The following is an 18,939-nucleotide window of genomic DNA, read 5'->3' on the forward strand; positions in this document are numbered from 1 at the left end:
TTTCAAGGAAAGTGATTCCATATTGCACTGTTGAAATGTAGGATAAAAACTGGTAGAAAGAAATATGGCACGAAAATGACCATCCAATTACAGTCGTATTCACATAGAATGGAACACTAAATAGCAGTGCCAAAATGCATAAGCCGTCAGTCTCGTGACATGATGGTTTAGTCAAATCTACCAAGCAATACTGCTCTCTGGACTCGTTAAAGTTGACTGGTCTTGATGCTCGTCTTTGTATAAAAACACCAAGCAAATCCTCACATCACATATTCTTGGCATTTGTTCAATCTCCAACTCTGCTTCAAACATTAAGTGATCAATATCCAAATAACAGTTGTATTACTGAGATATGCAACCTTGTGTTGAACTAGGACGCGAACATGTCTGATTCAAGATATATCAAAATATCTGTATTGACAATATCTACGATATCTGGGTTGAAATGGATGAACCTGGTGATCATACAATGTATGACTACAAAAAGTGGAGATAATAGCAGTCCAAAACTATAGTTTGATTGTAAGCATCATATAATGAACGTTGTGTTTGGATAAGACAGCAGTCAATTTGTAATAGAAAAACACGAGCATTCAGTTATTTCTATTCCAAGACAACTACTGCAAGATAAATACAAAAGTATTGTATTTTGTGTCAATACGACTATAGCATCTAGGTTAATCTAAACTGATAAAACTTGCCTGATTTTATTTTCAATCTCAAAAGCCATGTGCTTTAATCAAAATCAATCAATACCGACAAACCTATCGTGTTGCATTAGCCATGCACTCTTGTAATGGCTTCCATCGAATATCACGCCAATAGTGATCAGGGTACGGATTATCAAAGTTGTTGGTAGTGGGAGGTTCTAGCCAAAAGTTTAAAGCCAGATGTGGATTGATTTCTGTAGAGTTGCTGCTACTAAAAGATCGGACTTCATGAAACCAACCGCCTGGAAGATATAACGCCTCTCCAGCATTCAGTTTAAAACGAATACCAGTAGCATTCGCAAGTTTTCCGAATTGATTTGGAGGTGGTTGGCCGGCAATAAACTTATCCAAAATCTGAATTGGGATGCGACTGAAACTGGGAGGATCACTTTCGGATTTTCCGGGGGCAGGTAATTGTATTGGAGTATCTTGATGTGTTTTAACTTTTTTCAAGGATGGCTGCACGTTTTCTAGAGTAGCATGTGTATTTCGTTTCTTTGTTTGGGTCAAGGATACTGGATGATTTTGAGCAACTTCAACATCACTTTGTGTGTCATCTGCGTCCTGGGAAAATATTGACTCATTGTCCGGATCTTAGTATCAACAAGTAAAAGGAGTTTTCAACACGCAAAGATTGGTGTTAAAGTGCGTTTCATCATTAATTGGTAACATAGTATGGAATTGCGTATTGAGACATACCTTGATAATCAAGTATCTGCTGCATTGCATAATCAAGGTTTTTTTCAGCCAACTCAATTTCACTAGGTGTGATGGCTATATCCATTGCATCCTGAGCAATTTGTAATTGATATGAAGCAACATCGTACAAGAATGCTCCATCAGCACGTACACCGTGACTTGATGTGTCTGCATACTCCTGCAATCCATTTTCGTGTACTTGAACAACATTCCCATTCAGATACATTGCATCTGTATCATCTGGACTGAAAATAGTAAACTGCTTGGCACCAGATTTTAATAAATAAAAATTGTCGTGAAAGTCATGATGCAGACCAGAAGAAGTGCCTTGTGCTGCCGTTGAAGATCCAATCCATAAATTCATCAAATGCGGAATGAGATTTCCAAACAGATTGAGCGAAATCGGAATGTGTTTTACTACACTGTCAAGAGGGGGTGATGCATAGTCACTGATCTTTGAAGGAGAATCAAGGTCACTATGGCTGTATGTATCAGACTTGTCATTACAGTCCAAAGAGTCATGTTCTTCCAAACCAGACATGGATTCATTCCTGTTGGATGTTAATTCAGGCTGAACCTCTTCATGGTTATCATACTGAGTAGTCATGTAAACATCTTGTTCTCCAGTTTCAAGTAACTTGACTAGATCATCCAACTTGATCAGCTCTCGCTTTTTTCCAGATCCAAACCGATCAATGGATGCATCCTTTCGCTCTACAGACACGATTGCATTACCAGCATGCTTGACTAGCCATGCAAGTGACAGCCAATCCCAAGGCTTGCAATCAGTAGAGGTAGTAGATGGACTGGGCAGTTGGTTTAAAATACAGGGTGTTCTGGTTGATACGTATCGTTCAAAAAACGTTTTTGGATCCATGCTATTAGGATCTATTCTATCTAGAGAACAACTGGAATCCGGAATCCGATATCCATTGTAGTTGATGTGCATAATGCCAATAGCGAGTTTGCAGTGGCAGTTAAGCCAAGTATGAGCAAATTGTAGCAATTGTCATGAAATCTTCAGGAATAATATTTTGCAATTAAAAAAAATTACTCGAAAGTAATCCAACATTAGACCTTTTCTAGATTATCATGAGCGATTCTAAACCACTTGCATCAGACTTTCTGATTATTGCTGGAACATATGAGCGTTTATTGTATGGACTGTCTTGCTCCACTAGTCCTGACAACACTATCACTCCAGTTTTTATCTACCCAGCACACATCAACTGTATCAAGACGGTTGCAGCTGGGTGTCGATTTCTAGCCACTGGGTCCACTGATGAGCATGTCAAACTATACGATCTCCGAAAATGCAAAGAGGTTGGAACATTGATGCATCACTCTGGTACAATCACTGCTCTTGCGTTTTACAATAGTTCTCATCTCATGACTGCATCCGAGGATGGCACAATCGGCATTGTGCGATCGAGTGACTGGGAGCTACTCAAGACTTTAAAAGGACACACCTCGTCGATTCTTTCTATTGCTGTTCATCCATCTGGAAAGATTTTATTAAGCGTTTCCAAAGACAAGACTCTTCGGTGCTGGGATCTGATGCGTGGCGTGTGCGCATATACACTTAAATTGCATGCTATTGCCGAACAGGTTGTTTGGAGTCCTTCAGGCAGTCATTATGCTCTTCTCTTTAGCAATTCCGTTATCGTTTATCTCGTAGAAACTGGCGACGTTTTTGGGAAATTCGATAGTCCCCGATCAAGACTCAATGCCATATCCTTCACTTTGTGTACTGCTTCCGACTCTACGAAAACAGAGGTAATCATTATTGGTGGTGAGGATAAAATCATTACAGTCATATTGCCTACTGGAAAAGTGTCTATGCAATGGAAATCAGGACACGACTCGCGTATAAAAGATATTGCGGCATTGGTGTGTACAAAGCGCCAAACGACTGTTTTTGCAACATGTTCTTCGGATGGAGCCATTTTCATATGGGATTTAAATATGTGCCATACTGTGTTTTCTGAATCGGATGGTCATGATGATGCTCAGTCAAAAGATCTAATTCCCCAGAAACTTTGTTGTTTTGATACCAAATGTCGGCTAACATGCATTGCGTTGGCAGAGGTAGACAAGGTTACAATCAACAGTAGTATCAATTCTTCAAAAACTGACTATCCTGAATCTGATTACGAGGATGTTGGTATTGCACAACCCAAAATTACAGTAACAATGGACAAAGAGTCTAAACATTCTGTATCTGCTAGTTTGCGATTGCTTGGAAAGGTTAAAAAACTATCTAAAAAGACGGTCAAAACTCCACTTGCAAAAAAGTCAAAGACTCCAAATCCTGCACTTGCAAAAAAGTCAAAAACGGCTTGATGTAACCTGCATTGATAATAGTATGCCTCGGATGGCTTGAACTTTTTCAAGATGAGGCAATTGGAATGTGCCAATTTACCATAATTAAAACAACTCTACATTTGATCCAATTTATTTTAAACGTGTATTATATTGTGTATCTGATTACTTGATAATTTTGGCAATGCATTATTTCATGGCACTGAGTAGATGGAGTCTAGAGTCCAACATCTGATTAAAGTGGCAGCCGAGTTATTAATTCGATATATCGAGGTATTTGTTATCGACAAGTTTGTTTAGCGAGCTTTACACGATCTCTGACTGCCACTTCCAATTTCAAGTCCAACCATTGCGTCACTTCCCATTGTCGCCGAGTAACATCAATGTTTCCGTCCATTCGCAAATCTAGCTTTGAGATTAGATCTTCCTTGAATAACAGCTCCCGTTGATACCCAGCAACAATTGTGTCAATCCAATCTGCAGCAAGAAAGGTGGGGAGATCTGCCGTGCTCAAAAACACTTTACCATAGAGTGAAGAAAGCGACTTTGCATGAGCATCCTTGGTTAGAGCTTGCATCGTGTTCACTGTTTTGCGGTAATCATCAACAAGCTCATCAAGACTTGACATTATTTTTTCCAGCGAACACGTTTGTTTCATAATAAGACGATCAATGACACATGGAAAGAGCTGTAAAAATGGAGGCACAATGGCAGGATGGCTAGCAAGTTGCACATCTAGATCCATACTGGCATTCGTCGAATTAGAGTAATCATCTGAAGCAGGAGTGGCTGGTTTATAAAACGACCAAGTGAGTTTTCGCTGTTGGTGTAGATTGGACAGAGATCCAAGCAATTGCGAGCCATTTGCATGTAAGACTGTCCAATCCTGCACCAATTTCTCCAGTCGATCTAAAAGCTTGATGGAAACTGTAGCAGGCGTTAGGTGATTCAAAGTATTGCTTACACAACATAACATATTGCCAAGAGTTTGAAAGATTTAAAGTAATTCAACGTATTCATGTCTTTCAGCACTAAAACAATGACTAAGAGTAGAAACAAGAGGTGGTTTAAAGAGGGTCGATTTAAACGCATGGTCTGTCTGCATCTATTACCTGATGTGGGCGATGTCAAGGTATTCATGCCAGCAGCAAGATTTGATATTTGTCAAGTTTTTCAATCTCAAAGCAATAGTATTCACGTGATTAAAAATAAACTGTCATTGAGTCCATTCCCAATAACGAATGCATATCTAAACCTGCAGTAATCAACCAGTACGGTGCTGCAGAATCACTGTCTTGATTTTTATATAACCAAAAAATAGATTCTCCTGCTGTTCTCACTGTCGCCAACTTGTGCTGATTTTGCCATTAAATTGTCTCACCGATCATTCATTCAAAATCATTGTTCAACACATGAATTATAGGAACTGAATTCGACCATGACTTGGTTGAAACTGGATGAATGCGCTATTAGTTTGCTCAAATATATTGGTATTTTAAAACATTGCTCTTTGGGTATCAATATTCAGTGATATATATATCCATTCACTATACGTTGTAAATAAAATACTTTAAATTCAAACACATACCAACAATTCGTCCATTAAAGCCAAATAAAGTGGTAAATCTAAAAAAATTCAATCTTATTCAAACTGCCCCTAATCATATATTGCTCCAGCTGAAAAATAACAGCAGTCCAATCTTGCGCCAGCTAATGTCACTGGTCACATCCTGACAAGAATTCAATATACCGTTTTAGACAATCCTGATCAAAAGACTAGGTCAACTTTTAGCCATAGCGAGACTGGATATCAGATAGAAGCTCCCCGAGTTTTGATCCACCAGCCGTCACCATTTTCTTGACACTATCAAGATCTTCGGATGCCTGACCAACAAATCGAGAGGCAAAATCGCGAGCCGAGTCCGAAACATTTGACAAAATTACATTAGAGTCATATATTGATGTGCGACGTGCTCCAGTAGAGTCGGAACCAGATTCATCTCGACCATGGTAATCAGATGACCCAAACCCACTACGACCTTGAAATGCAGAAAGTCTTTCACGAGCCTCCGTGCTAAAACGTTGAATAGAAATTAGTTCAACTATACATTGGATTGAAACAACAGTAAATCAGATTTGCCTACTTTTCAGCCTCGTCAAAGTTGCCACGTCCAAAATACATGTCACTTGAAATAGCCTTGGCCGAACCAAACCTTTTTTGAACATCTGGATCGGATAAGCCGGCAGGCTGTGCACCAAACCCAAGTCCTGTTTTCCCTCCAGCTGTGTGTGCGGATGGACCACGACCATTAGACGTGGTAGATGCAGTCTGTTGGGTTGCACCAAAACCACCCGTACCACCTGAAGAAGTAGTGTTTGATGGATCAAACCCAAAACCCAATCTACCCATACCAGCACCAAGTTGGGAAACTTCAGCACCAGCAAAGCTCCCCATAGTGTTATTTTGAGGGTTAGCTCCATAGGCCAGTCTATTCGAGAAACCACCTGCACTGTTAGAGTTGTCTCCGTGAGACGGCGATGAATTGGATGTATGATACTGTTCCTCAAGCATACGACGCTCTGTATTTGTCTCTTCTTCTTTGGTTCGACGAGCTTCTTCTTCTTTTGCACGTCGTTCTGCCTCGTCAAAATTGATTACCTTGGTTGCTTTTTTGGCACCAAGTCCTTTCTTTGCGGTAGGTCGGAGGATACTTGTGCCAATGGATCCACTCAATGTAGATGAAGCAGCAGTATGTGGTTTCACCGACAAAGATGGTCGAGTGACTGGTGTATCAATTGGCGGCAGATCATCATGATCCCCCCATCCATCATCCCCAGAACGCGTTGGTGCAGGCAAAGCATCCTGTTTTACATTACTCAAACTATCAGTCTTGGAGACAGGTGCAGAAACTCTTGATACAGAAGAAAGGTCATTCTGTCGCGTAGTAGTTGGCACAGGTGAACTGCGAACAGGATTCTCGTGTGACAAACTCTTGCCACCATCAACACTCCAATCACTAAAAAAGTCATCTGTCTTGTTATCCTCAAAGCCATTGTGTGCTGCAAGATCTTCATGGCCATCAAGTACAATGGAGTTGGGATGTCTATAACAGTCATAGTTACCCATACCAAAAAATCAGTAACATATTAGTCAACAAAGTATAATGCCTAGACTTGAACACTTTCAAATATACTAGTCTAACCGCTCTCATATGGACATACCTCTTAGCGTCCTCATCAATCAGTCTCTGCATACGCTCCTTGTATTGCATTGCAGCCCGAGATGTGTATTTTAACTTTGCATCTTTATATCCAGTCATCCCGCCATGACTTTTAAGGAACTCTGAGAAATTATGGTTGCCACCTATTTTCATACGACGGAGCTGATCGACTGACCAAGAATCCAAAGTAACTGATCTAGGAATAATATAGCAACATGGATAGATGTGTCAAGACACAATCAGCACATGTCTAATTCATGCTTTAACATGATCCTTGATTGTATTCAAGTAGACAACTCCCACAATCTAGGATTGAAATGGAATTGAAAATGAGCCATATAGCGGCGTACAACCACAAGATATTACCTTACAAAGGTGATGTGCACACCCATGTTTCGATGAACTGACGAACAGTCCAGACAGAGATAGAGGCCAAAAGTTACCGTGGACCATGTTGGATTCTTAGCCATGCAGTCAAAGCATACCTATTTATATGTACTACAAGTAAGAAAAGAATTGCAGGACATAAAGTAGGATGTGGATATAGACGAGACTTGATACAAGGTGCCTTCTTGAAAGGACAAGGGCTGTCCATAATAGGTTTGCAGGAAATAGGTAGACCGAATAGATTACCTTGTTCTCTCTCTTTGCAGTAAGCTTTCGGAATATCTCCTGGGTCTCGCTCTTTGGAAGGTATTCAACAGACATGGTCGCCGAGTGGGCTCGTGATGTTAAACGAGGGGAAGTTTAGAATCAACTTTTGCTTGAACTGAAACCGATATTCGACAATCGAAACAAATCTTGGTTTTGGTGTTGCTACTTGTTAAATCAGCGTATAGTAGTGAAATGACTGAATCAACCATCATCAAAGTTCCATATTCATGCACAGTTATCAGATCTGCGTTTAGCCGATTCCATCAAACTGGACTCGGAATACTAGCTCATATTCAACTCGATGGTTAAAACACTAACAAGTAAATCTCAAACAATACCAATCATATTTTATTTGAAGAGACAAAACTCGGCAAAGTCTCAGTATTTTCATTGTCCTTGACCTAAATGAAACCCCAATGTTAGTCATATATTCATGAATATTTAGTTGGATCCATCCAGCAGCAACGAAACTAACCAAAGCATATTTGACTGAAAAGTCGGCAATATTGCTGCGTCGCCGCTTTTCCTTCAGCTCTGCATTGGTATAAAACGCTCCTATCAAATACAGATTCATCAAGGTATATTAATAATCAAAAAAACATGGGTATATAAAAATCGCTTGATCTTACCACCAATCAGTGTTAGTAAAATGCCAACACCATTTGTGAATGTGACTGTAATGCTAAATATAGTAACGGATATGATAATAGAGAGAACTTGTTTGATGTTTCCTAGACAATTTTCAAAAGTTAGATTCAAAAAGTTATTGTGACAAGCGTGACGGTATTTCCAAACGACTCTTGAAAATTGCTTACCAGCAACACCCATAGTCAAGGCACTAGTTCTTTTGTTGGCAGTAAAGCTTGAAACATTGAGTCCAAAAGCAAGAATGCCATTGGCTAGAAGAGCTAACAGAATAGCAATATTGACATCCTCATGAAAAAACTCGGACACCTTGCGTAATTCGCCCGTGAAATAGGCATAGAGTAATGTTTGCACAAAGGCGAGTGGTGTCATACGGAGAAGCAGATCAAGTGGATGTAGCCTCAACTTGCCAACTTGAACAACATTGGTCACAATTCCCTTTACAGCAGCAAGGAGCGTTCCAAGAAGGGTCAAAGCAAATCCCAATAGCGAGAAATCATAATCTCCAATCGTAGCCAGCGTAACACCCAATATAATCTATCAAAACACCATTTCACAAAAACATTAAATCCTGTACAGTTAGACAACCTGCAAAACAGTGGCATAGCAAATTCATACTGGAAGCATTGTGATGATGACAGAAACCGAAACGTGTTTTTTAAGCCACACAAATTCTATAAGTATAGTAAACAACGGAACCATGGCACGAACAGTTTGGTGAAACTGTCGCAATTCAAACAAGATTAGCTCAAATCGTACAATGACTCTTGTTCCATCAAGAGTAAACCTACTGGAACAGAAACCATATTTAGCGAGACATTTGATACTGCAATATTGACAGTGTATAGTGTTGAAAAGGCTAGCATTGTTAGGTTTTCACGCAGGCCCAATCTAGCAGGCTGGAATACTTTAAACATGCACAAGAGCTGACACCCAAATGCACCACAAAGAGCATGAATTCCTGTTAATGTCCATGGAAATGGAAAATTGAAGTACTGCATAACAGCTTTGTTATATAATGTAAGACCGAGATTAAAGCAGAAATATATCGTCAGCCAGAATACTGCTTGAAAGTTTGATTCATCTTGAAATCCATGTATCTTTTGAAAGGATCGACGTGGCTTATATGTATCAGGAGCCCCGATATCAAGAGTAGTCATGACTGGAGTAGGCGAAGAAGGCTCCGTACTTTCATCTGGAGATACTACAGTCATCGATGAATCGAGTTAAAGATTAAAGGGAGCGTTTGTTGCTGAAATTGATTACGTAGAGGTATGAATGGCAGCCAGAATATAGCTGAGTAGTGTTTAGGAAATGTCAGCAAATAATAATTTTCCAAAGATACTATAAGGAAAACCTTGTCAATTCAGATAGTTTAAAGAGAAAGAATGGCATTGCACATAGCAATAAAGTTTGTCAATGTTAGTATTCATTGCAATTCAAACTGTTGCATAACATTAATGCCAAATGATAGAATGTCAGTGCAATCAAGCCATGTAAAAATGACTGTCTAATTCTACAAAACGCAGTTATTTTAATGAAACCAAGTTCTGTTACCTTGCAATGTACAGACAAGAGGCTCTTTAGTGTGTTGGTAAGCGGTGGCCAGCGTTACTTTTAGGTTTCGAATGTAGGGTTTCGAGCAAGCCAAACCACATCCATGATCACGTGGTAGGGTTGGGTTGGCACAACATCGGGCCAAATTGCTTATCCAACACCAGCACGGACATCGTTTATCGAGTAACCAAAAACAGCGTATCTGCAACTCAAACCATCACTCATGTCCAAGTTTCAGCAAGTTACTCGTCAAGAAGTGGCCTCTCACAACACTCCAAAAAACGCATGGATTATCATCGACTCGTTAGTCTACGATATCACCAACTTTGCTGCACTTCATCCTGGTGGTGAACATATTATCTTGGAAGTTGCTGGAAAAGATGCAACCAGTACGTGATGTTTTATTATACTTGAATGGCATTTTCTACTTGATAAGCGCATGGCATGATGTCATGGATTCATGGCATTACAAGTTGTAAATGGTTTCTATCAAGACTCTTCACATTGAATGTAATATTTACTAATCATGCATTCTGGTTTGTATAATTACTCGCATTGATAAACTATGACATGAATCATTATTTAGAGGAGTTTTATTCATTCCATCGTCATGAAGTGCTTGCCAAGTATCCACGAATCTTGATTGGTGGAATTGTAAACGAAAAGCCTCAGATCGTAGTTGGTACGAGTGATATCAGCAAGGTTCCATATGGAGAACCTAGTTATATGCAAGGATTCCATTCAGCATATTTCAAGTAAGCCATTGATTGAATAACATGGATTGCTTGATATCAATCGTATACCAAGGGTTCTAAATATATGTTTGATCAGTGATTCGCATCGTAAATTCCAGCAAGCTGTTCGAAAGTTTGTTCGAGAAGAAATTGCTCCGGAGGGTTCTGTGTTTGAAAACATGGATAAGCCAGCATCTGTAGAAACATTCAAGAAAATGGGTCAGTTTGGATATCTGGCATCTCGAATTGGACCAGGGGAGCATCTCAAAGCATTTACACTTCCAGGAGGAGTAAAGCCTGAAGAGTTTGATTATTTCCACGAAATGATTACTCATGAAGAAATATCCGCCCTATCAATGCGTGGCTATACCGAGTCGTTAGGATCAGGGATGGTTATTGGGCTTCCACCAGTGATTTACTTTGGCAGTGACTCGCTCAAGCAAAAAGTAATTGGACCAGTGCTTCGTGGTGAAAAACGAATCTGTTTATCCATTACAGAACCAGGTGCCGGGAGCGATGTCGCAGCAATCAAGGCCACGGCAGTCAAAACTCCTGATGGAAAGTTTTATATTGTAAATGGCACCAAAAAGGTAGATTAGTAGATTGAAGTTTTGGTTGAATGTATGATTTCACATGTTACAAAAGTCTAATGTCGATATTGTAGTGGATCACCAATGGTGCTCAGTCGGACTATTTTTCGACAGCCGTTCGTACAGGGGATGGACCAGGAGGCATTTCGATGCTTTTGGTTGAACGTGCAGATGGTTTAGAAACCAAAACAATCAAAACGAGTTACTCGAGTTCAGCAGGCACGTCCTATGTGATCATGGAGAATCTCAAGGTTCCAGTCGAAAATCTTCTTGGAAAAGAAGGTGACGGGTTCCAAGTCATCATGTATAATTTTAATCATGAGCGATGGGTGATTGCTTGTAGTATTTTACGTTCAAGCCGAGTTGTTGTTGAAGAATGCTTTAAATGGTCACATCAACGCATGGTGTTTGGAAAACGGCTTATTGATCAGCCAGTGATCCGTAACAAACTTGCTCATATGGTGAGTATTACATGAGATTGGTTTGTAGTTGAACATGTGCTGACATTATTGTAGATAGCAGAAGTAGAGGCAACACAAAACTGGCTTGAAAACATCACGTATCAAATGAACAAAATGTCGTACAAGGACCAAGCCAATAAATTGGCAGGACCGATTGCGCTCTTGAAGCTACAATGCACTCGTGTGGCCCATAACATCAGTGACCAAGCATGCCAGATTTTTGGTGGACGTGGAATTACCAAGACGGGTATGGGACATATAATCGAGTCATTCCAGCGCACGTACAAATTTGCAGCGATTCTTGGAGGAAGTGAAGAGATTATGGCAGATCTTGGAGTACGCCAAGCAATGGTAAATGGTTATTTGATCAGACAGATTTAGCTCCAATGTATTGAATTGATTGCTGATTTTTTGTGTAATGATGAATTTAGCGCATGTTTCCAAAGAATGCCAGACTTTGAGGCTACAACTGTATTGACGCAGAATGATATACTAAGTAAGGGTATAATAAACAGTCTGGTGAAGTGATTGTCAAGATTGTCAAGTTGAATTGCACGACTATTGACAAAAGGAATGAGATGGGTGAGATCAAAGGTTAATAGTAACCATCAGCGTATATCGTGTATAAAAGCATTGATTTTACACACAACCAAAAAATATCTGGCACTGGATAAGCTTTTTTGTATCCTGAATTACAGATACGCTCACATTCTAATTCAATACAACAAGATTGTACATTTTGGGAATGCAACTGCTGTTTTCATATTAGCCATCCAATGTTCATTTCAAATATTCATTTTAAACAAGGTCAAAGGTTGGAGATATAGTAAATGCATTAAAACATTCGTTCAGTTGGTTTGTACAAACATGAGAGTGACCGTTTATTATGCATTCAGACACTCTTAGTGTTCCATTTTACGTGGATACGGCTACAAATGACTAGATAAAAAAACATTCAAGGCTGTAATATATGTTTCAAACTGGCCGATTATGGCACAATAATCATTTATTTTCAGTGCTGCGATAAAAGATCTGTGCCAGCATTATGCTTTGCAGGAGCTCGAAGAAATTGATCTACAAAATCAATCATCATTGGTTCTTTGAGAGCCATAAGTTTAAACTCGACAATCGACTAAAGTCAACACGGGTTATTAATCAAGCTTCTTTATCTATCAAAACACTATAGCGGTGCTTCAAACAAAAAACTCACCAACGACCCGTCACCATTGATGTCCAGATCCTCAAACATTTGATGCACCATTGCTGTGATTCGGGAAGACTGATCCTCATTATAAAAGGTAGAATACTCAAATTTTTGTATCAGTAACACATTGTATATCAATACCACCACATATAGAAAATCTTCTCACCATTTTCGAGAGAACCTTGATGAGTTCTTTTGGCTCAATGGTTCCACTTTTATCAATATCATAGAGTCGAAAAGACACTATGGATTAAACTTGGATTAGACGTGCAGAATAGCCGACAGACAATTCCTTGACCTGTAACAATCAACATCACTTACACTCTTGCTTTTCTTCGTCCGTGCCTTTGAAAAATACGCTAAGACCATTGATAAACTCGTGAAAATCAATGTGATGATTTCCGTCCATATCAAATGCATCAAATAATCTTTCAAGAAACAGGTACTGCGCTCCCGCTGACCAAGCATTTACATGATTCTCGAGTGCCTATGCCCGGACCAGAAAATACACAACCTCATTCAGTAGTGCAGGATATCTTTCAAAAAGGGTTATACTATAGCTTACTCTTTTAAAATCGGCTTTATCAATGGTATGATTTTCGTCGGCGTATTTGGAAAAAGCATGCTTTAGACGCTTAATCTCTTCCAGAGTAACTATCATATCAAATTCATGATATATAGTTAAATTAGACATACAATGAGAATTAAACCCCGAAATACTACACCATGGAATCATCTATATTCAGCGCAGTTATGAAACGCATTGTGTAAATATCCAAGAGTGTTTGAGCCAGGTGCTTACAGTGTGTCGAGTTTTGCATGGCTGCCTGAGAGATACTCAGTTGGTCTGGGTCATTCTTGCAATTTGGCATGCTAGAAATTTGGTTTGAATTGGCGTTTCCCATATGAGAGTATGGCTTGCAAATATTCACGGTACGGTTTAATATGTATATAAAGGTGTATCTAATCTACAGTCGTATTCACGTAGAATGGAACACTAAATAGCAGTGCCAAAATGCATAAGCCGTCAGTCTCGTGACATGATGGTTTAGTCAAATCTACCAAGCAATACTGCTCTCTGGACTCGTTAAAGTTGACTGGTCTTGATGCTCGTCTTTGTATAAAAACACCAAGCAAACCCTCACATCACATATTCTTGGCATTTGTTCAATCTCCAACTCTGCTTCAAACATTAAGTGATCAATATCCAAATAACAGTTGTATTACTGAGATATGCAACCTTGTGTTGAACTAGGACGCGAACATGTCTGATTCAAGATATATCAAAATATCTGTATTGACAATATCTACGATATCTGGGTTGAAATGGATGAACCTGGTGATCATACAATGTATGACTACAAAAAGTGGAGATAATAGCAGTCCAAAACTATAGTTTGATTGTAAGCATCATATAATGAACGTTGTGTTTGGAAAAGACAGAGCAGTCAATTTGTAATAGAAAAACACGAGCATTCAGTTATCTCTATTCCAAGACAAAACAAAGCTTTGATTAAGCGAGTACAAGAATATTTCAACATCTGGAATGTGCTCAACTAGCTTTGCATTGATACACGCTATAGAAAACTAACAATACTGTCACCATCAAGATGGATCAGAACAAAACTTGAGTTTGTCGTAGATTGAATGAGTGATATTGATGCACTGTATGGAATTTTACAGTCAATCGTTGGTCCAATTCAAAACATTAAATGAAACTAAGAATTATAATGATATGCTATTGCATATAGCATTGTTCATTTGATCAAACAATTGTCAAGATAATATGGAGTGTCAACTGGTATCAAAAAGCACATGATTGTGACTAGATCATGGATTTTTGACCTTCAAAAAAGCTTTTGGTTTTGCCACATGTAGCGTTAGAACAAGAAGGACATCTTAATAATAGCTGAGTGGATATGGATGTGTGGCTTTTTAGATGAGTATTGACGAGATCAGCAAGTGCCTCGATAAATATTGCATTGTCATTTAGTGATTCTACACGACGGAAATCAATTCCCTTCTATAAACAGTACAAGCCAATAAATATGTTAGCAAATGTAAAAGGCTAATTTAGTACACGACTTTGTAGTGTCACCTCTTTAGCGAGATGTCCATATTCAATGTCTAATTCAAACAGTGTTTCGACGTGATCCGAGACGAATGCAATTGGGATTGCCAGCAAATGTTTGACACCTTGTTTCGCATAACCCTCGATAGCTTGGTCAGTTTTTGGACCAAGCCATTGAGAAGGACCAACTTGAGATTGCCATACCAACCGATATGGATTGGTGTTGCCAAGTCGACTCATGACTTGATGAACCGTGGCAGCAACTTCAGCAGGATAAGGATCTCCACGATTTACTACCGACATGGGAAGTGAGTGTGCCGAAAAGAGAAGAACGACATTTTTGCGATCTGCTTCTGAATAGCCTGCAAGTGACTTTTCGATATTGCGTGCAAATGCCTAGAATAAAAAAGCAATCCATTAAATCTCAAATAATACGAATCAAGCTCTGAATAACATGCAATGCATTACATCAATAAGTTTGGCATGGGTTGGATAGCGATCAATAACACTCCACTTGATTTCGTTTTTGGGATCGATCGTTTGAAGAGAGCGCCATAGCTGATTGAGACTGCTTCCAGTAGTAGAGCAAGAATATTGGGGATAAAGAGTCAGAGCAACGGCTCTTTTGACACCAGCCTTCTTCATTTCTTCCAGGGCTTCTTCAGTAAGCGGTGAGGCATACCTGAATGCGACGAAGCTCTTGTGGGGAGCTAATCATGACACAATCCAAGAGTTAGTTTAAACCAATCTAGAACATGGTTGTATGAGTAGCTTAATTAGCTACCAGTTTCCGGGGAGAGAGTGTCCATTAGTTTTTCTACCAGCTGGCCTTGACGCTCACTCCACATTCTGATGGGAGAACCACCGCCAATCTGGGCATACTAGAATATCGCAAGGAAATACGATGCTAATTAGATTGATGAACAAGACAGTCCATTGACATACACGTACTTGATCTTTGATTTTCGGAGTACGACGCTTTGAAATAAAGGGAGCCAGCTGGGATTGAAATGGCAGAGGAATCAGATCCTTGTCAGAGAATAGTCTGAACAGAAAGGGTTCAACTTCTTGTAGAGTATGAGGTCCTCCCATGTTCATCAGTAACAAAGCAGTAGGCGGTTTCTTTACTGCAGTGGTGGATAAAGAGGCGATTGGTCGATAATGTGTCAAATTCATGACAGCACATGAACGCATGGCATGAATAGCATGAATGGCAGCAATCCGACTCATTGTTGGTGTAAGAGTCGATGATTGTCATGAACTGTGAATACTCGGTCTACACGTGATTGTTGTCTGTTGCAAACCAACGAGTCGATCTGGCATTTCATGCCATCGATGATGATGAAGTCAGTCGCTACTTTGGGCTGTTTACTCGCCTTTCTCGCTCATACTGTGTCTGCTGGTCTTTATACTGCCAAGGACAATGTCATTTCTGTCAATTCCAACAACTTCAATTCGGTTGTCATGGACACTGAGGTATTCCTTCTTCCCAACCAATAGTTTCATACATCATCACTTATTTTATATATTATTCCCTACTATCAAAATTGTTATGGTGGTCTCAATGGAATGTCAGAGGAATACCATTGATTCATAACCGTCTATTATCTTTTTAAGCAAAACTGTGTCGAGACAATATTAAATTTATATTGCTGGAATTGGATTGCAATGGTAAACGAAAATCCAAAACTAGTAAATTCTTATTTCAAAAATCACCCACAAGTACGTCAAGTAGATTAGAGTCATTGGAAAAAGGTTAAAATCCCAACACGACGGTATTCAACGAATCAAATATGCAAGCTTTGGTTTCATTCATTGCTGCCGAGTCTGGATGTTGGCTCAAAATAACTATCCATACCAACACCATTTGTTAATTTGATCGTAACCCTGCACTTCAATCAAACAGTATACTAAAACCACGACCGTTGTTGTAGATACATGCTTCAATTGTGTTTATATCTACAACAAATGTAAAGTGTCGAGTTGTGGGTTTATTCGTGTAATTGAAACCCCATTTACGTCTCCCATAATAGCAAAGTCTCATTCATTTGGTGTACGATCAGGATGAGCAGGCAGCCACATAAACGGGGTTTCGCCAATATTAAGCACAAACTTTGGAATATGCCGCATGTATGGAATACAGATTGCGTCGTGTGTTTCTTCTAATGCGAGTGTAGGTCCTGATGTATTAAATATAGGATATTTACAACACATGCAAATCACGTATTTAATCCCAACTGCATCTTGAACCATAATAATGACAATAAAATAGACTTGCCTATTTGTTTTCCATTCATAGTAAAAAATCCCGAGTTGTGATGTAAACCGCATCCAATAGTATCTCCAACACACCAATCAATATTTGGCATCAAATGAATGATCTCGATTCCGCTTGAAAAAGATTGCGAGGTCTCTTGACTAGCATCCATCATGGATACAAGGTGCTGATCAAGCATATAGTCAAAGATACTCTTGTCGTTGTAGTGTAAACCATGGATCTTGAGCCATATAAGTGTCTTGCTGTGACGTTCCAAACATACAATAACCATTTGGTCTTCGCGTAGCAGGATACCAAACTGTGGACATTTGTCTACTCTGGCCATGCTGATATTTACTCTTGCTTCAAAGTAAAATAGTGGTGTTAAAGCAACATTATTCTCGGTAAGCACCGACTCTGCTTCAGTGACCACTCGATCTCTAGATGTAACAGATTCTTGAAGCATTTTACCCAAAATACAGCATATCAGTTAAATAGAATTTTGTTGGTAACCAAAATACATCAATAAAGAAAGCATACCAGTATGCACATGAGGCGGCGGTTCAAATACGTGTCTATTCTCTTTAGGCGAACCTATTGAACGTTCCATTATTAATGTATCTGATGATACACTGGCGATAGGAACTGTATGTTCTGGTAGAAACCTGGTCCAAAACAGTAAACAAATGGTAAACTGGATAGCATCAATCCAACACAAAACCAAAATGCAATCAACAACTTACTTGAGGGGATCAAACTTGCTACCAAATCTAAAGAATCCACTTTGTTCTGAAGTAAGGGAAACAGCAGGACACCACGTCACAGAGTTATCAACATTTGTAAATGCTACACCGAAAGAAACACCATTTAGACAAAATGTAATGGTTTTTTGATCCAGATCAAGAATGGCAGTAATGACATCCCCTGCAGTCCATTCAGCTCCATATTCATTCTAAATATTATTTCAAAAAACAATGCAGATGAACATCCAAAACTTGGCGTAACTGATCTATAAATATGCCAGCAAATTGAACAAAACTTACATCATCGATCGAGTCATGCCATTTCTTGACACGATGGCCATCAAATGCATACGAATAGACATTATCACCAACACCGGTACCGGCTTCAGGATCAAAAACACACTTGTCACACGCCCACCCAATTTGGATAATGCCAGTCGTTCGGATAACAAACTCATATGCATATCGTCCGTTTCCAGTAACGCCCGTATTCATACGCAAACTTTGAAAAGTCCAGTCGTCATTTCGAATCTATACAATACCATGATCATTGCAAATGTTTCATCAGCATCTTTGAATTAAAGCCACGTGGTAAAGCATATTGGCAGGTTTGGCTTCATTTGGGCCATGCCACATACCTCTTGCGTTTGGATCGCCATCGAAAACCCAGATGTGTAAACAGAGTTGAGAATATCAAATGGTGCCAGCGAATCAGTTTTTAAAAAAGTATCGAAACGGCATAGATTTTCTAATAAAATATTCATGTAAAAGTATAGAGTCTGCGAAGCCTCCGCAATGACAAATTTAAGGACAGTTGGAAATGCCATGTGAATATTAACAATCTCTTGAACTGGCAATCCTCTGCTCACACAAAGTGCAAGCGTGATGAATGCCTGATAGCTAAGAGTCTTGTTTTCAATTTCGAGCAAACCAATGAGAATGGCTACCAACTTTTCCCGGATCATGATACTCATTACATAGTCTAGTGGTATGAACAATATTGTTTTAAAGCATTTTAAAATAAGTGACTAAATAGCACAAGATCATATTTTAAAGCCATCGTGATTGCGC

The 18,939-nt window shown here is 39.3% G+C and overlaps 8 protein-coding genes across 8 annotated transcripts in view; 2 read left to right on the plus strand and 6 right to left on the minus strand.

Annotated features, from left to right (window-relative positions):
* Positions 1-764: 764 nt before the first annotated feature.
* BATDEDRAFT_91999 (uncharacterized protein) lies at positions 765-2,286 on the minus strand (the record flags this gene model as incomplete). The annotated part of the gene is made up of 2 exons (XM_006682252.1): positions 765-1,303; positions 1,410-2,286. The coding sequence occupies 2 exons, from the start codon at positions 2,284-2,286 to the stop codon at positions 765-767; spliced, it is 1,416 nt and encodes a 471-aa protein (XP_006682315.1).
* A 251-nt stretch (positions 2,287-2,537) lies between these two features.
* BATDEDRAFT_4260 (uncharacterized protein) lies at positions 2,538-3,377 on the plus strand (the record flags this gene model as incomplete). The annotated part of the gene is made up of 1 exon (XM_006682053.1): positions 2,538-3,377. A coding segment is annotated over one exon (840 nt), but the record flags the coding sequence as incomplete, so codon positions are not given.
* A 634-nt stretch (positions 3,378-4,011) lies between these two features.
* BATDEDRAFT_27885 (uncharacterized protein) lies at positions 4,012-4,707 on the minus strand (the record flags this gene model as incomplete). The annotated part of the gene is made up of 1 exon (XM_006682119.1): positions 4,012-4,707. One exon carries the CDS (start codon positions 4,705-4,707, stop codon positions 4,012-4,014), a length of 696 nt encoding a protein of 231 aa, XP_006682182.1.
* A 646-nt stretch (positions 4,708-5,353) lies between these two features.
* BATDEDRAFT_36110 (ADP-ribosylation factor GTPase-activating protein) lies at positions 5,354-9,859 on the minus strand. Its single transcript, XM_006682171.1, has 10 exons — positions 9,809-9,859; positions 9,043-9,608; positions 8,870-8,974; positions 8,422-8,788; positions 8,236-8,337; positions 8,082-8,161; positions 7,319-7,437; positions 6,954-7,148; positions 5,876-6,835; positions 5,354-5,805 (listed from the first exon to the last, which is right to left on the minus strand). Exons 2-10 carry the CDS (start codon positions 9,463-9,465, stop codon positions 5,520-5,522), a joined length of 2,637 nt encoding a protein of 878 aa, XP_006682234.1. The 5' UTR covers positions 9,466-9,608; positions 9,809-9,859; the 3' UTR covers positions 5,354-5,519.
* A 172-nt stretch (positions 9,860-10,031) lies between these two features.
* On the plus strand, positions 10,032-12,121 carry BATDEDRAFT_91934 (uncharacterized protein; the record flags this gene model as incomplete). Its single annotated transcript, XM_006682212.1, has 6 exons — positions 10,032-10,197; positions 10,395-10,563; positions 10,640-11,132; positions 11,207-11,593; positions 11,648-11,944; positions 12,025-12,121. 6 exons carry the CDS (start codon positions 10,032-10,034, stop codon positions 12,052-12,054), a joined length of 1,542 nt encoding a protein of 513 aa, XP_006682275.1. The 3' UTR covers positions 12,055-12,121.
* A 484-nt stretch (positions 12,122-12,605) lies between these two features.
* BATDEDRAFT_91935 (uncharacterized protein) lies at positions 12,606-13,741 on the minus strand (the record flags this gene model as incomplete). Its single annotated transcript, XM_006682253.1, has 6 exons — positions 13,600-13,741; positions 13,363-13,451; positions 13,119-13,284; positions 12,964-13,040; positions 12,804-12,899; positions 12,606-12,725 (listed from the first exon to the last, which is right to left on the minus strand). The coding sequence occupies exons 1-6, from the start codon at positions 13,700-13,702 to the stop codon at positions 12,606-12,608; spliced, it is 651 nt and encodes a 216-aa protein (XP_006682316.1). The 5' UTR covers positions 13,703-13,741.
* An 881-nt stretch (positions 13,742-14,622) lies between these two features.
* BATDEDRAFT_30793 (uncharacterized protein) lies at positions 14,623-16,044 on the minus strand (the record flags this gene model as incomplete). The annotated part of the gene is made up of 5 exons (XM_006682152.1): positions 14,623-14,820; positions 14,896-15,264; positions 15,337-15,578; positions 15,653-15,749; positions 15,820-16,044. 5 exons carry the CDS (start codon positions 16,042-16,044, stop codon positions 14,623-14,625), a joined length of 1,131 nt encoding a protein of 376 aa, XP_006682215.1.
* Positions 16,045-16,908: 864 nt separating this feature from the next.
* Positions 16,909-18,939, minus strand: part of BATDEDRAFT_27890 (uncharacterized protein) — a gene marked incomplete at both ends in the record, with an annotated part of 5,745 nt that continues 3,714 nt past the window's right edge. Inside the window, 6 exons of the mRNA XM_006682120.1 lie at positions 16,909-17,146; positions 17,221-17,581; positions 17,666-17,790; positions 17,869-18,077; positions 18,169-18,399; positions 18,507-18,850. Coding sequence (XP_006682183.1) covers positions 16,909-17,146; positions 17,221-17,581; positions 17,666-17,790; positions 17,869-18,077; positions 18,169-18,399; positions 18,507-18,850 — 1,508 coding nt within the window. The remainder of the gene's footprint in view (positions 17,147-17,220; positions 17,582-17,665; positions 17,791-17,868; positions 18,078-18,168; positions 18,400-18,506; positions 18,851-18,939) is intronic.

This window comes from Batrachochytrium dendrobatidis, assembly GCF_000203795.2.
Source record: "Batrachochytrium dendrobatidis JAM81 unplaced genomic scaffold BATDEscaffold_15, whole genome shotgun sequence".
Classification (NCBI taxonomy): domain Eukaryota; kingdom Fungi; phylum Chytridiomycota; class Chytridiomycetes; order Rhizophydiales; genus Batrachochytrium; species Batrachochytrium dendrobatidis.